Genomic DNA, 15464 nt, shown 5'->3' on the forward strand with positions numbered 1-15464 from the left:
TGAATTTCAAGGCCCCAGGGTCAGGGCTACCGTAGAGGGGGGAGGGCTGTATTTATATACTGAAAATGAATGAATTGTTTGAAATCTGCTCCTTGGTATTAATTAAATATTTTTGAAAAGCAAGGATGCCTTTTCAAAAATTGTGCAATGTGTGGATCTAGGCCTAAGGGTCAGGGGTTCATGTGTGGTAGGGGCACTACTAATTATTGCTGAATATTACTGATTAGTCGAAATACAGTTTTTGTTCCCCTACCCTGCCTATTCATATTCACTCAGTATTGGTATCAAATAAACAAACTAAGCAATTGCTAAGTGTTTAGTTATGATTAGCAATGGTGCCTCTTTCGAAATTGTGAATGCCATAGCATCTAGCATAAAACAGGAACCAAATTTAATCATTTGAAAGTTGTTGCATGATGCTCAGGTGACCGATAAGGCCCATGGGCCTCTTGTTCAATCATGGTTGAGTAATATATCTATTTAAGAACATTAGTTTTGGAATAAGTTTTCTTAAAAAGATTAGGAAGCACCAAGGATATTAATATATTCAGTCAGGAAAGAAGTGATTTATCAATAATCTTACGTAAATCTCGAGTATTATTGTGTGAATATTTTTTATTTATTCACTTTAAATGAGTTAGCCTTTTCTATCTTATGTGTGAAATCCTTTGACCCTTTTTTATATATGTGCAAATTACATTTGTGAAAATGGCACTGCTCTTCAACACTGATAAATTATTTAACTAAAGTTTGGATATAGGACATAGTATGTCTCCATTGAATCAATGATTACATAATGTAAGCCAATGTGCATAAAAATCAAGTATATCTCCGATCTGACAGTAAACATAGCAGAGAAATTCCTGTCCACCCACACCTTTGTCAAAAATTTTGTGCATACAGCACAGGATCATGATTGTGAATTTGTTTGAACTGATTTTCCGAACATCAAAGGTAAAACGTGACAGGTGTTGTCATTGTGTACTATCTAAATACAGGACCTGGAACTGCACTTACTCTCAAATACCAGGCATGTAATCGCCGCAATCAGCAATACATAACGATAAATTAAAGTATGTAGCAACAATTTACTTGGTCTTGTGTGGGTCATTTTAAATGTCACGATTTGTTATTGAATGTTTGTCTATGATCGCTCTTCAAGATTGAAGTGTCATTCTAAGGAATTTCATGCACTTGAAAGCTTGTCTGATATTGCCAAAGATTTTTATATGTTCTCTTTAAGTGTCTAAATGTTTTTTTCTGTTGTTTAATTTTTACACTGAATTGGTTTTTATCTATTTATACAGTATCCATTAACTCAGATACGGGATTTATTTCACTGAAGACCTCCAGATATTCTTATACTGTACTTCATTATGAAAATAATATACAAAAATCTAAATACAAATACTATTTGAAGTGTGTAATAAATATTTTCTGAATTATTTGCAATATGTTATGTAAATATCAAAATCACTTGTCAGTGTAGAAAAATGACACAAGTAACTTTGAAACTTTTTTGGCACTGCTCCTAAACAATTTGAATGCTCTGAATAGATTTATTGATTTTATTAAATACTTCTATTTATTATGAATGATATCAAATTATAATGGGTGAGGAAATTTGAATTTTGTATTCATGGCTCATTTATACAATTGAACCTTAAATGCTATTTATTGATCATTTAAAGAGTATAAGGCATTAAAAAAACATTACTGAAAGATGAGCACATTATATGGAGTGTATATCTGTGTAACACTTATGTGAAAATGTACAACGGAATTACTAAAATGTTTTATATAGAATATTAGAAGTGTAAAATATGCTTTAAAATGGAGAAGGGAAATTTTTGTTAAGCTATATAAACCCAACTGTTGTGTTCTTTTGATCTTCAATCATCAAGAAAATGGGATGAAGAAATGTTCAATTTTGAAGCTTTTCAAATGAAGCCTTATTGAAAAATTATGAATTTTCCATTAAAGACTAATTCATATACATGTATATGAAATAGAATAGTACAAGTTTGTCTCTTTACAGCTCTTGCTTATATAATATAGAAAAACAATCAATGAAAAATACTTAAATGTACTGAAAAATTACTTTCATAAAATCCCACTGATAATTATCCTCACTACAGCACAACACTGACTGGTACCCTGATCCTTGCTCCCACTGTACGTGTTGGGATGGAGACGTCACTTGTTCGGCAGTAGCCTGTCCCAGACAGAACTGTAAACCTGGGACTGTAGCCCAGACCCTGCCCGGGCAATGTTGCCCCCAGTGTATAGCCTCTGGAAGTAAGTCATTTATATAAATATACACTATGTATCTAATTCAGTATATAATGTACCAGTGTGCATGTATACATTGATATGTAATGTATCCAATTATTTCAGACTTCTGCTGTTAGGACCAAAAGGAATGTTGGTTTAGAAGTGTTAGGACTTGCTCATTATGAGATCTTTCTTGTTGGTTAGGCAAAAGAAGCATCATAGGTTGTACTCACAAATTCATGCTTTGGAATCAGCATTAAATGCCAGCAACCCCCCCCCCCCCCAAAAAAATAATAATAAAACAGCAAATAAAACTAACACTTAAATTTTTTAATGGTTCTCATGCTCTACTGTCATCAGTAATAGGAAACATGTAACATAAAGAGCTCAGAGACAAGTGCTTTACATGTCCTGAGAGGTGCCTACACTTCATTTTTTCCACATAAAAGGGAGGTACAAAATGTCATATTTTTATGTCTTTTACAATGAAAAGATTCCTTATAAACCTTTAAGATTTATCATAATCAATCATAACACAGCATGCATGAAAGAAAAAAAAAAAATCATTAAATGAGTGATCATATTACTTGTGTGAGATTAATGAGGAGATTCTTCTTTTTTATATAAAATCTCCTTGTCGTTTATATTAGTTGCTATATATCCAAAATTTTGATGATTTATTATGTCTCATAAAACACTTGCAAAATTGAATATTATTTTATTGAATCTTTAATGATGAGTCTCTTTATAGAATACTTTATTTTACATAGATATAAGAAAGTTATTGAAATTATTAACACATTATGTTTTGATATATGATTTAGAGTTGTGGTTTTTCATAATCAAGACATTTATTAAAACCCTTGTAGCTCGTCCTGAATCAAAATCTAACAGGTTATGAATCTTAGAATGCACTCAACTTTGCTTGCTTTGGGTGCTGCATCTGATTTTTTTTAACCAGTTTAAAATTAATGGATTACTGGATAGTGCCTACGTCCAGGCTTTGATATTGATCTCGTTGCAAACTACGTTACTTTCGCTCAGGACAAACACACACACTCACCAGCTAGTTACTTAATTCCTTCTGACTCCGTTGCAAGGGTATAGCAAGTAACTATATAAGTCCTACCTGAATTAACTAGGGATGCACACTACCAGACAAAGCTTTGGGTGACCATTATGTTTCAGAGTTTGTATGATGCATCTACACTGGTGTTTTTTAGTGGCCAGATTAAATTATTTAGAACAGATTCATTCCTTTAAGTAACTATAAATCTTTATTGAACATGCATAGATGATTCATTTAGAGTGACTTGAATTTTTATTTGGTCAGTGAAGGGCCTTTAATGTTCATGTAACTATAATAGATCTTGATGGACATTCATTTTGGGAAAAATTTGCATTACAGCTAGATAACATATTCCTTGAGATGAGCTTTGTAATCATTGATTACCTAATGTTTATTAGTCATCTATTTCATATCTAGTACCAGCAGTTTAAAGAATAAAGTAATAATGCAATATGGCTTACAAATCAATTCTGAAATCTCCCTTTTCATACTTTTATCTGTAAGACATTGTGATATTGTGAAGAGAGGGGTTATCACTGAACATTAGTGACAGGTTTTTCATCAATATGTCATTAAGAAGGGATAAATTGGAATAACTTTGGAATAATTTGTTAGATATTTCAAGATATGCTTAAGTATTGATCAGATGTGCTCAATCACATGTGGAATCTGACCTTATGTGCTCTTGCTTTTCTTCATTCTCAAGCCATATGCTGCAGAGTAATTAAATCTGATGATGATATTGAAGTGTAGTCATGAGTAAAAGATAGTTTCAATAATTTAATAAATGACAAAAATGGGAGGGGTGGCTTCATTATTCTGTTGAACATTTTTTGTGATAATACAGACATGCTGATTACTAAAGTATATAAATAAGTGTATGGAAATAAATAAAAATCATCACTTGCAAAATTACTAGTGAAATATTTGCTTAGGCCTACCACATTTTGATTTTTTTTCTTTTCTAAAATCATGCATAGATATTAATATTACAGAAATCTTGCCTTATAAAACATGTGGAGCAGAAGAAAACTGAGAAATAACTTGAATCTGTAGATAGCTTTACACAGTGAAAACTAATTAAATTTTTCCTTCTTGTTAAATCTATTGTCAAACTTCCACCTAGCTACCTTTGACACAGTGGGATAATTTATGTGTAAACTGTGTGAAATTGCTCAGAAAAGTATGAGACAGTTTGACAATATATTTACACAGTTTATTTATAAAGCTTGTGTGATATTATGGATATACACGAACAGTCATACTCTCTTTTTTGCATTTTTAACTCATGTTATACTAAAGCTAGCAATACAAGCTCAGAGATTAGTTTAAAATGAACTTGCATAATTTTTATTTGCCAACTTATTTGTATGTGGCTCTATTAATTTGACTTCTCAGGTTCCTGCTCAACGGATGGTGCAACTTATGACGATGGACATGAGTGGTCACCCCTTCCTTGTACAAAATGTGTGTGTCAAGACGGAACAGCCTCATGTTTCCCAATACAGTGCCCCCCTCTCGTTTGTCCCCCGGTAGGTGATACAAGAGATAAAGCATTCCTATTACCAGTTCATGACATTAAATTCCTTATTTGTATAAATTCCTGGAAATAAAAAGATATTTATAATTTTTCTTTTTTCTAAGTAATGAAGCTGATAATCTGTTTATTTAATCTGTTTGTTTCTATTTGGGAATAAATTTTAATCACAAATGAATGCCTCTAGTTTAATATGTCATGGTTTTGATTTTAAATATTGTTTTTGGCCACAAATTTGAATTTGATTGACATCATTTGGAATAGATTCGGACATATATCATATGTTATTCATTAAATTAATGTACATGTATTTTGTATTGAAAGACCACTGAAGCCATTATAAATTGATTACATATACATAGTGAAAAAAGAGAATCTATCAAAAATGTCATGTCTTTGAAGATAACTAATGGCATAAAATGTATCATTTATTGTGAAGAATTTTCAATGCTCAATTTTCTTGACTAGGGCCAACACATTGAAAGAAATCCTCATTCTTGCTGTCCTGTATGCAAATCTCAGATGTGTTCGGATGGAATCAAGCAATACCAGGTACCTTGTGTATCCAATTATAATCCAAATGAAGTTTTTGGCACCTCTAGATCATATTTTATCTCATTTAATGGCAATCATTAAAAAAACATTGATATTTCATGGTGATGATTTCTTTGTGAAGTGCAGTATTTTACATCAGGGTGTTCGTAAATCACAGTCTTTGTTAATTTTATCCTGTTTCCTTTTTAATGACCTTCCAGTCAAAGGCCACTTTGTTTTTACAGAGCTAGGTGTTGTGAGACCTTTTGACCTGATTTGAGTGACGACTGGGTCTTCAGACAATAAGAGTCATAGAGTATATGTTTTTTCTGTGTTGTTTAAGTTTTAAGAAAATCTCCATGCTGAAAACTTTGATAGCTCTGTTTAATACACTTCGACTACTGATTTCTTATCTTGATTGTTGAAAAGTAACCTGCCCCTGATTTCAAGTATAGAATTGACAGGTAATTTTTGATAAACATCAAGAATATACCGTTGAAAATTAGCTTGTAAAAGTTCTCATATTTTCTCTGTTTAATCAAGGATAAAACTTAAACTGTGTACAAAATGACAAATTCAAAACTTTACTAAAATACCTGTATTATTATCTAGGTGCATAGTGATTTTGAGTGTATTAAATTTGATTTGATTCAACAAGAACTGATAAAGGCAAAACTGTTCACTGAGAAAGAACGTATTTTTTGCATAGGGTAAAAGTGCTTGTCTGTTGTGTGTTTTCAGCAGGAATACTGTTCAGTTTGATAAGCTATTGATAAGAAATCTGATATATAGAAGATATTTATTGGGTGACCCTGTGCTATTTTGTTTTATTTAAAGGAAAGAAACTGAGTTATTTGATTTCACACTGCAGGCATACATGTAAATTTTACTTCACCACATCACATTGATGTTTATGAATGTTATCACTAACTACATGTACAGCCAAAATGGGGTTGATCTTTTGAATCAATTATTTTGGTGCAATAATATTTGGGCGTATTCACTTTTGAGAAACATGTTTGCTTTTGACAAGATTTTTTAAAAAGAAGATTGTTCATTGAATTTACAAAGAATAGAATGCAGTTTGCTTTCAGTGATCTGTGCTTGATCATGCAGTAATCACTGGTGTTAAATGACACCCGTCTGCTCCTTATGATAGCTCAATAGAAACGGGGGTAAAATGGGTAGTTTATTTTGGATATGAAGGATATTAATAAAACATCTTTTCTCCCTAATTATCATCAGTTAGGATGTGTATGTACATAAATATGAGGATGGTTTACATGACAAAATGCACATGAAGAAAGAATGTGTATCTATCACACATGCTAGAACTATTACGGAATGTGACCTCATTTAATATTTCACCTGAAATGTTCTACAGGATTTTGTTTTAAATTAATCAGCTGTAGGTCTGCTTCTGTCAAGTTTATAATTGATAGTGATGAGAATAAAGTCATTCTTTTAAGATAGAATGTATCAGTGCCCCATAATTCCACAATATATGACTATTATTGTTAAATCTTAATACAAATTTTTAATAATTATATGCTTCAAAAATAATTTGTCAATTTTTTTTACCATACATGCATCACAAAGAAAAATCTATATATGGAAATTTGTACAATTAATTGTCTAACAAAAATGTTAATCAAAATTCAAAATCAGAAAAAAAAAATCATAAAATAAGAGCTATAAAAATGAGATAATTAATAAAAATTATTTTCCTGATAATAGACAATTAATTGTCTAACAAAAATGTTAATCAAAATGACAAATTTTAATGTGCCAGTATGGATAAAAAATATCAAGTATGATTTTGAAAAAAAAAAAAAATCATAAAATCTGAAGAGCAACTATAAAAATGATATAATTAATAAAAATTATTTTCCTGATAATAGATTTTATAGATTTGTGGAAAATTTGATATATTTTTGTGAACTATAATGTTGGATACATCATGGGTAACCACATTTCCTTTGCATAAATATGGTGGACATATTTTATAATAGTGGCATGATAATTTGTCAGTGGATACATCATGGGTAACCAGAAAGTTGGCAGAATTAGGGATGAATGCACATGACTTTGCACCATGTCAACTATAACTTATAGGGGAGACTGTTTGTAGACAAGGTAACCAACAATATGTGTGGTAATCTTCACCTACAGGAGCTGGAATGTATTCGCAATAATAAAAACATCACAATAATTTGTGAATTTACAGGGTATTTGTATATATATATAAATGCCAATATAATCGCCAAGGGATTAGGCAAATCAGACAATCATTTCTTACTAACCACAGCGACAGCAGGCGAGACACAGGGTTGCGGGCAACCCTTACGTACTTTTTGGGAACTATAATGTTGACATTTCCTGAAAAACAGCTAGCACAGTTTTTTTATTATAAAAAATAATCGTAACAAAAATTATAAAAATGGCAATAAATTTCCATTTTACTCCTAGATTTTCATATTGTTTTATTATTAAATTACAATATTCTTGAATTGAAAAATCAATTTTTAATTTTTTTTTCTTTTTAAAGAGTGAGAGAAAAGTGAGAAGACCTGGGGAATGTTGCATTGAGTGTGTCAGTGGACGAGGTGAGTGGTATTTGTTACAATGCATTTGGTAGTACTTTTTGTAGAGTGGTGTTTGAAAAGCTAGAAAATATGCTTTCATTTATTTTTTTTACTTAGATTCATGTAATTCTGAGATACCAGTTCGTTACCATGGTGATGTGTGGAACATTTCTGCTTGTGAATTCTGTTTGTGTGAAAATGGTCAAGTCCAGTGTCATAAAGCCATGTGTGAACCACTCATCTGTGAACTAGTAAGATCATAATTGTCTCCTAGTACCAAAAACGAATTGGCAAATTCATGTTTTATAAGATGAAAAAAGTTCTATAAGAAGTTTTATTGTGAGACACGCAATGGTTTCAATGTATGAATGAAAATTTAATGGGACAAGGAGATTTAAGATTTATCAGTATTCCTGACAGATAGTCATAATGTTTTGGCACTTTGACAGGTGCAAAAAATTTCTTGCATTACTCACAGACACTTCCATCTGGTTGTAAATGTTTTTCAATAAATTTTTAGAAGTGAAGCAATCTCAGAATAAATAATACACAAAAAGTTTCTATTTCCTGGCTTTTTCCAAACTTGAATTCAATCCATATGGTATATTCTTTGCGAAATTGCAACAACTTAATGAAATTATGACTAAGACTAAAAACTTCAGTTGATTGTAAAATCTTACAAAACTTGTGTTTCTATTCTAAATTGTTTTTATCAAAGAATCTTTTTAATTCTTTTCCAAATATTAAAAATCATTCTAAAAGTTGTTCAAAAGGGAAAATTATTTGCAATACATTTATAACATTTTGATCTAATCTGTAAGTTCTTTTGTAAAATGTAACCAAGTGTACATTTGTATGACCTTTCTTATTTCAGTATGAAACCAAGGTCCATCTAGATGGGAAATGTTGTCCAGAATGTATGGAACAACCAAGATGTTACTCTAATGGAGAGATTTACTTGGTAAGAGTTCAGATACATTAGAAACTGGAATGCTTTACTAATAATAATTTAAGATGCAATTTACTCCAGTGATTTGAGGTACAATATGGTTTTAGTTTTATCAGTCATAACAACACTACCTTTCTTTTATACATGTACTCTGATGTGTGAAGTCTTGTAGTGGCATACCTATTCATGTCGTAGATTCTAGTCTAAAATGGGTGTCATAGTCTCAGAATCACTTCTATAAACTAAAGACAGTTATTTAAGGAAGAGAAAAACTATATTGAGGTTATTTATTTATTTTGCTGTGTTCAGCAGCTCTAGAGATTTTGCTACAATTACATGTACAAGATAATGAAAGTAGAAAGAGACTATATAGAGGTAAAAGACTGATTCCAGACAATCTTTGTATAAATATGGGAAGAATGGTAAAATGTTTTTAAGTACACAGTGAGTCTATAATATGATATAGTTTATAAGGAAGAAATATCTTTCTTCTTATATGTAATGTAATATAGTATTATCACTTAGATCAACCTTATGAAATATATATGAAATTCAATTGATGAGGATTTTCTTTTGAGAATAAATATTTTAATATATTTTATTTAATCAAGGAAGAGGGAAGTGTTTATCAAAAAAGACTCAATTTCTGGAATGTTGAGTTTTCAACTTTTTTTTTTGATAAGAAAAGATATAAATTACATGAATTCCCTCATAATACTGTTTAATACGGTTTTATCATATGTGGAAATTATAAAAATATTAGTGGAAGTATTAGGATAACTAATAAGGAATTGAAGAAAATATCAGGGAAAAAGTAACTTAACTGAGTCTAGTTTAATATGATTTTTTCTAACAAATATATAAATTTAACCAGAAAAAAATTTAAAGCTGTTTGCCATTATTATGGTTTACTGACACTAAAATAAGTCTTTTCAACATGGTGAAAGAACTATATGCGGTATTAACCAACATTTGCCCCCCAAAATCAAACTTTGATGGAGTAATATTTAATTAAGTCCTTAAACAAGGGAGTATATGCTGACTTCAAAGCACAGAATAATTTCATAAGTAATGACGTCATATGTACGTAATGACGTCACAAATATGACGTAATTTCAGTTTTTTATGAATTTTGTGAAAAATGTTATTTCGTCGATATTTTGAATAAAAACCAAGCGCATGTGTGTTCAGGATAAATATTTTGATATAATGTGTAGAATGATAAATCAATGAAATATGTCAATTTTGTTCCTGAACACACATGCTCTATAATTTTTAAAGCTTAAATTGTTGAAATTTTGTCCATTTTGTCCTCTTTCTGGAAAAGGATATAAAAGACTAGTTTGTGACGTCATAAAAACAGAAATTGTGAATACACTGCTCTGGAACTATAGTATTTTCTGTTAACTTATAATATATAAATTTATTGAATTCAGCACATTTCAGGAAGTTTTCAAAATTTGACTTTAGTGGGGGCAAACATATGCAATATACCGCATATAGTTCTTTAGAATTCATCTAGTATTTCTTTTAAGCCTTGAGATCTTTTTGCATTCTTCAAAAGATTTAGGCATTCAGAATGAAAAGTAATTTTCTTAAGATTTACTTATATTTAATTTCTGCTGCTCTAGTAACATTAAGATTACGTTTGAAGATTATTCTGTGCCTGTAATTGAACGAGACGTTTGATTTTCTACACTTTGATAATTTCCATTGAAAAGGCTTAGCTTATATATCGGAAGTCATCAAAGAGTGCACTTACATTGCACAGTAAGCATAACTGAAACAGTTCTGACAACACCCAGTTGAATGTATAAATTCTTATCCTTTTTTATACCATTGATAATTTTCATCTGCAACTTTAGATAAGAAATGCACTTATTACAAAGATCAGCCTTAAATACTACTGCACCAATTTCCTTATCTCAGAAAATTACCAGAGAAAAATCTCCTTGATTCTCTAGTGATGAAAAGAAAACAAAACATGGTTCTCTGCAAGAAACCGTAAAAAAATCAGAAATCTAGAGTGTCAAAAGCAATTCTAGAAAGTTGAGACTTAACAATGGTTAATCTGTGTGATAACAGTGAAAGTCTGACAGCTTCACAGCTTGTTATCTCATTGATGTATCTCCCAGATAAAAGGATTCCTCTTAATCCAGCGGCCAGATAATATTTCTCAATGTGAACACTATGATCCACCACTCTGGGAGCTGGATCAGATAAGACAGGACTCAGCTCCTGGGGGTTCCAGCCAATCAGTGTTATCGGTTTACATACTCTGTTAGGTCATTACTGATTGAACTGTGATAAGGAATCTCTGTAAATGAGCTGTGCATTCCAGTCATATGTCACCTCTAATCACAGAGGTGTGTTATTTGGTGTAAAAGTCAATTTAAAGTATGTTTAATGTCAATTATTTAGTTAAAGCCTCTTTTAAAGATTATTCTGCTATGATTGTAAGATGTAACAAAAATATTTTGTAGGTATCTGATCACTTTGTTAAATGGTACCCTGTAGGTTTGTTATAAACAAGAAAAAAATATAAAACCTATATAGTACTGTCAGAAAATGTAATTGATATTTCATAGTTAATTACACTTAATCTGTGGTTTGCAGTGCGTCAAACACAATTCAGAAGAATTTAAAAATTTTGATTTTTTCCCCCCTTTAGGATGGTGACACTTGGTACCCTGACCCCTGTTCTATAATTTTGATGTGTTTTTTCCCCCCTTTAGGATGGTGACACGTGGTACCCTGACCCTGTTCTATAATTTTGATGTGTTTTTCCCCCCTTTAGGATGGTGACATGTGGTACACTGACCCCTGTTCTATAATTTTGATGTGTTTTTCCCCCCCCCCCTTTAGGATGGTGTGGTACCCTGACCCCTGTTCTATAATTTTGATGTGTTTTTTTCCCCCTTTAGGATGGTGACACGTGGTACCCTGACCCCTGTTCTATAATTTTGATGTGTTTTTTTCCCCCTTTAGGATGGTGACACGTGGTACCCTGACCCCTGTTCTATAATTTTGATGTGTTTTTCCCCCCTTTAGGATGGTGACACGTGGTACCCTGACCCCTGTTCTATAATTTTGATGTGTTTTTTCCCCCTTTAGGATGGTGACACGTGGTACCCTGACCCCTGTTCTATAATTTAGGATTGATGTGTTCTATAATTTTTTTTTGACCCCCCCCTTTAGGATGGTGTGTACTGACTATAATTTTGATGTGTTTTTTCTCCCTTTAGGATGGTACCCTGACCCCTGTTCTATCTGTAGCTGTAGGGAGGGACACATCACCTGTTACCAGAAGCCCTGTCCTGTCTGTCCCCAGGGTCAGGTGTCCCTCATTCACTCCGGGGAGTGCTGCGGTACCTGTAAACCATGTAAGGAAATATTGTGTTACTAATATCATATCAATTCTCTGAACTGTTGATCATCAAGAAAATGTTTATTAAAGAGCAATTCAGATTATATTTGATTGAAAAATTAAAATTTAATTTGCAAAAATGTAAATTTACATTTAAGTTATTTAGAAATACAATTTATAAAAGTGATTATGATTGACATCCATTCTGGTGTTCTACAGTGCAATGTGGCAAGGCCTGCTCTGTTTGTCGCCCGGACAATCCAGACTACTGCCTGGTCTGTAAACAGCCTGGACTTTATCTACAGGACGGAAAATGTCTGACCAGCTGTCAGGAAAACTATTATGTCACCAAAAATAGAAAATGTGGAGGTACTTTTCATTTCTTAAAAGCTGATCTTTTACATACAGTAAAAAAGTAGTAATAAACTGTGGCAGTTATATTTTGTTCATTTTACAGTCATTTTAATTTTCAATTAAAACAGCAAATGTTTCATGCTTTTTTTGAATGTTTTTGCAGAGAAAGTAAACAGTTGTATGATGGATTAGATTTAAGATCATCCATCAATGTCAGTGTGCAGCTATCATCACTATTTCTCTTACATAACACTTCTGAAATTCTAAAATGTTCTCAAAGAAGAGAATTTATCATAGACTGGAATTTTTCAGACACCTGATATTAAAGCAAAACAAGATTAAATATTCACCTACTAAGATAACATCAATCATTTTACACAGATTAAAGTAAATTTTGCTGAAATTAACTTTGTTGGCTATACTCTTCAACAGGTTGGGTTGCATGTTCTGATTTTATTTATTATTGTTATTTATTTATTTTTTGACAAATGCAAGAACTAGAGGAAGAATGATTAAGCACTTGTTAAAGTGCAAGCAAGTTTAGGGACAAATCGTGACATATTGAAGATATTTTTTGGCTTTTAATTTCTAATGTTGCATTACAAACAGTAATTGAAGGATATAGTATGAATCCTTTTGTCATCTCTATTATTTAACATCTGTGCAATTCATATACCTTTGTAAATGGGATCAAGTGAGGCTCACTTTTTATAGGATACAAATAAACAGTAAAGCAGATTGAATTTATTTATTTGAATCACTGAGTTGTTAGGTCTCTATTGCATTACAACGACAGTACAAAGAACTTGTACAATTTTAAATAAAATCCTGAGCCAGAAGAAGACAACACAATCTCTTTAAGATATGAGTTGAAATAAATGGGCACAGATGGGATAACAAGTGTTAGATGGGAGAAGGCAAATTTAGGCCTACAATTGATTTACAGTCAAACCTTGTTATTTCAAACCTAAGGGGACCTAGAAAAAAACTTTGAGATTGGTACTCTAGAAACTTTGGCAGAATCCCTTAGTTTGTAAAATCATTTAAATTTCATTTTCATGGATCACTTCAAACATAATATTTGACTTCTTTGTTAAGCAAATTATATAATGATTATGTATGCAGTTGCAGTGTAAAGAAGCTGAGCTATTGATGTCTTTCAGAGTGCCATGATACATGTGTCAGCTGTACAGGGGCCACACAACATCACTGTGTCAAATGTAAGCCTGGTCTACTATGGAGGGGTGGACAGTGTGTACCCAGGTGTGGATCTAACTTCTACCAAAACGGAGGGCAGTGCCTGGGTATGTGATCTACAATAGTATAAATTCAAAAAATCTTAACCTGTTTTCAAATTAATTTAACCTTAAAGTTATGCAGACTTTGGTAAATTTGAAATTCATCAATTAAAAATTTTAAAGAAACTGCAAACATGGTAGGTAATTGCACTTACAGTGTACTGTACCACACACTTTTGATTGTACAGTACAATATGTTGGATATGTTTAGTTACGTTCATTTGTCATTTTTCAAATTTGAGATATTTTTAGATAAACTAGTAAAAAGCTTCTCAACATAGACTTATTTAAATACTTCCATCTAAATAAATGGGGATATTTCATCACTTTTTCTCAGCAGATTGTTTACTACTGTTAGGTACTATCAACAACAGTTTTCCGTGCAGTGTTTAACATAAAAATGCGTACACTTGAATGATAAACAGAATCATCTTGGCACCTAGACATTCCACAGTGTACAGAAAATAGAAATGTCCTGTTGAAATTATTTTAGTTTATATATATAAAAATATATTTTTCAGCCTGCCATTCATCTTGTCAGGAATGCCTTGGTCCTAACAAAAACAACTGTTTGTCCTGTACAATATCAGGTCAAGTCCTACTAGCGGGCCAATGTGTCAATGACTGTGGACCCCAATACTACATAAAGGATGGAAAGTGCACCAGTTAGTGTTCAACTGACTAATTTTAGTTATATTTAGAGAGTACTGGTATACCTTAAGGCCAAATAATGGAAAAAAAATAGTTATTCTTGTATTTTTTGAGATTTTGACATTTCAAAAATTTTATCCTGAATTATAAACTAGGCTACATTTGTTTAACCTAATCAGGAAAATGATATTATTTTTCTCTGCAGGTTGCCAGCCTACTTGTTCTAGCTGTTCTAGTGATGGGAGATTCTGTACTAACTGTACCCAGTCCCTCGTCTTACACAAGGGGCAATGTGTGACTGGCTGTCCCTGGGGGTACTTCATCTCCCCTCTTGGAGTGTGTACAGGTGAGTGTTGTCAGTCACATGCAGCGTCAGTATGTCACTAGTTCAAAAAGGGTGGGGGGGGGACTTCATTTCCATCTAGGCCATGTGTACAGGTACATTGTACATGTACATGCATGTTGTCTAAATCTGCAAGACACACAAGAATCAAGGTTAGGTGTGTCACAAGCTGTCCCTGAGGGTACTTCATTTGCACCCATGGGGTGAGGAGATGCACAAATGCATACAGTTGTAATGGATAGGCTAAAGCATATCTGGGAATATGATAATAAATTTGCAATATACACCTTTCATACAGATATTTTTTTTCCATAATATCTTGAGTCTTGATCTGTGATTCTCTGTCATAATGTAATGTGTAAAAATTGTAGTTTTAATAGTTTCCATAGCTCTGATTTCAAATGATTTAATGTCAACACAGGGCACTCAAAATATTCATTGAACTTCAAATATTCATATTCTAACATTTTTAAGATGAATTGCTTTATAAGTCTTTAGAAGGC

The 15464-nt window shown here is 32.0% G+C and overlaps 1 protein-coding gene across 1 annotated transcript in view; it reads left to right on the plus strand.

The window, feature by feature from the left end:
• The window catches only part of LOC134265595 (extracellular matrix organizing protein FRAS1-like), a 50474-nt gene that overhangs the window by 12457 nt on the left and 22553 nt on the right, over positions 1-15464 (plus strand). Inside the window, exons 5-16 of the mRNA XM_062747820.1 lie at positions 2139-2298; positions 4742-4875; positions 7963-8020; positions 8117-8250; positions 8874-8960; positions 11873-11940; positions 12063-12076; positions 12194-12331; positions 12535-12684; positions 13833-13973; positions 14489-14632; positions 14824-14964. Of these exons, the coding sequence (XP_062603804.1) occupies positions 2139-2298; positions 4742-4875; positions 7963-8020; positions 8117-8250; positions 8874-8960; positions 11873-11940; positions 12063-12076; positions 12194-12331; positions 12535-12684; positions 13833-13973; positions 14489-14632; positions 14824-14964 (1369 nt within the window). The remainder of the gene's footprint in view (positions 1-2138; positions 2299-4741; positions 4876-7962; positions 8021-8116; positions 8251-8873; positions 8961-11872; positions 11941-12062; positions 12077-12193; positions 12332-12534; positions 12685-13832; positions 13974-14488; positions 14633-14823; positions 14965-15464) is intronic.

The sequence above is a fragment of the Saccostrea cucullata genome, unplaced genomic scaffold, assembly GCF_032062105.1.
Source record: "Saccostrea cucullata isolate Sc308-1 unplaced genomic scaffold, CSIRO_AGI_Scuc_v1 ctg157, whole genome shotgun sequence".
NCBI classification, from domain to species: Eukaryota; Metazoa; Mollusca; class Bivalvia; order Ostreida; family Ostreidae; genus Saccostrea; species Saccostrea cuccullata.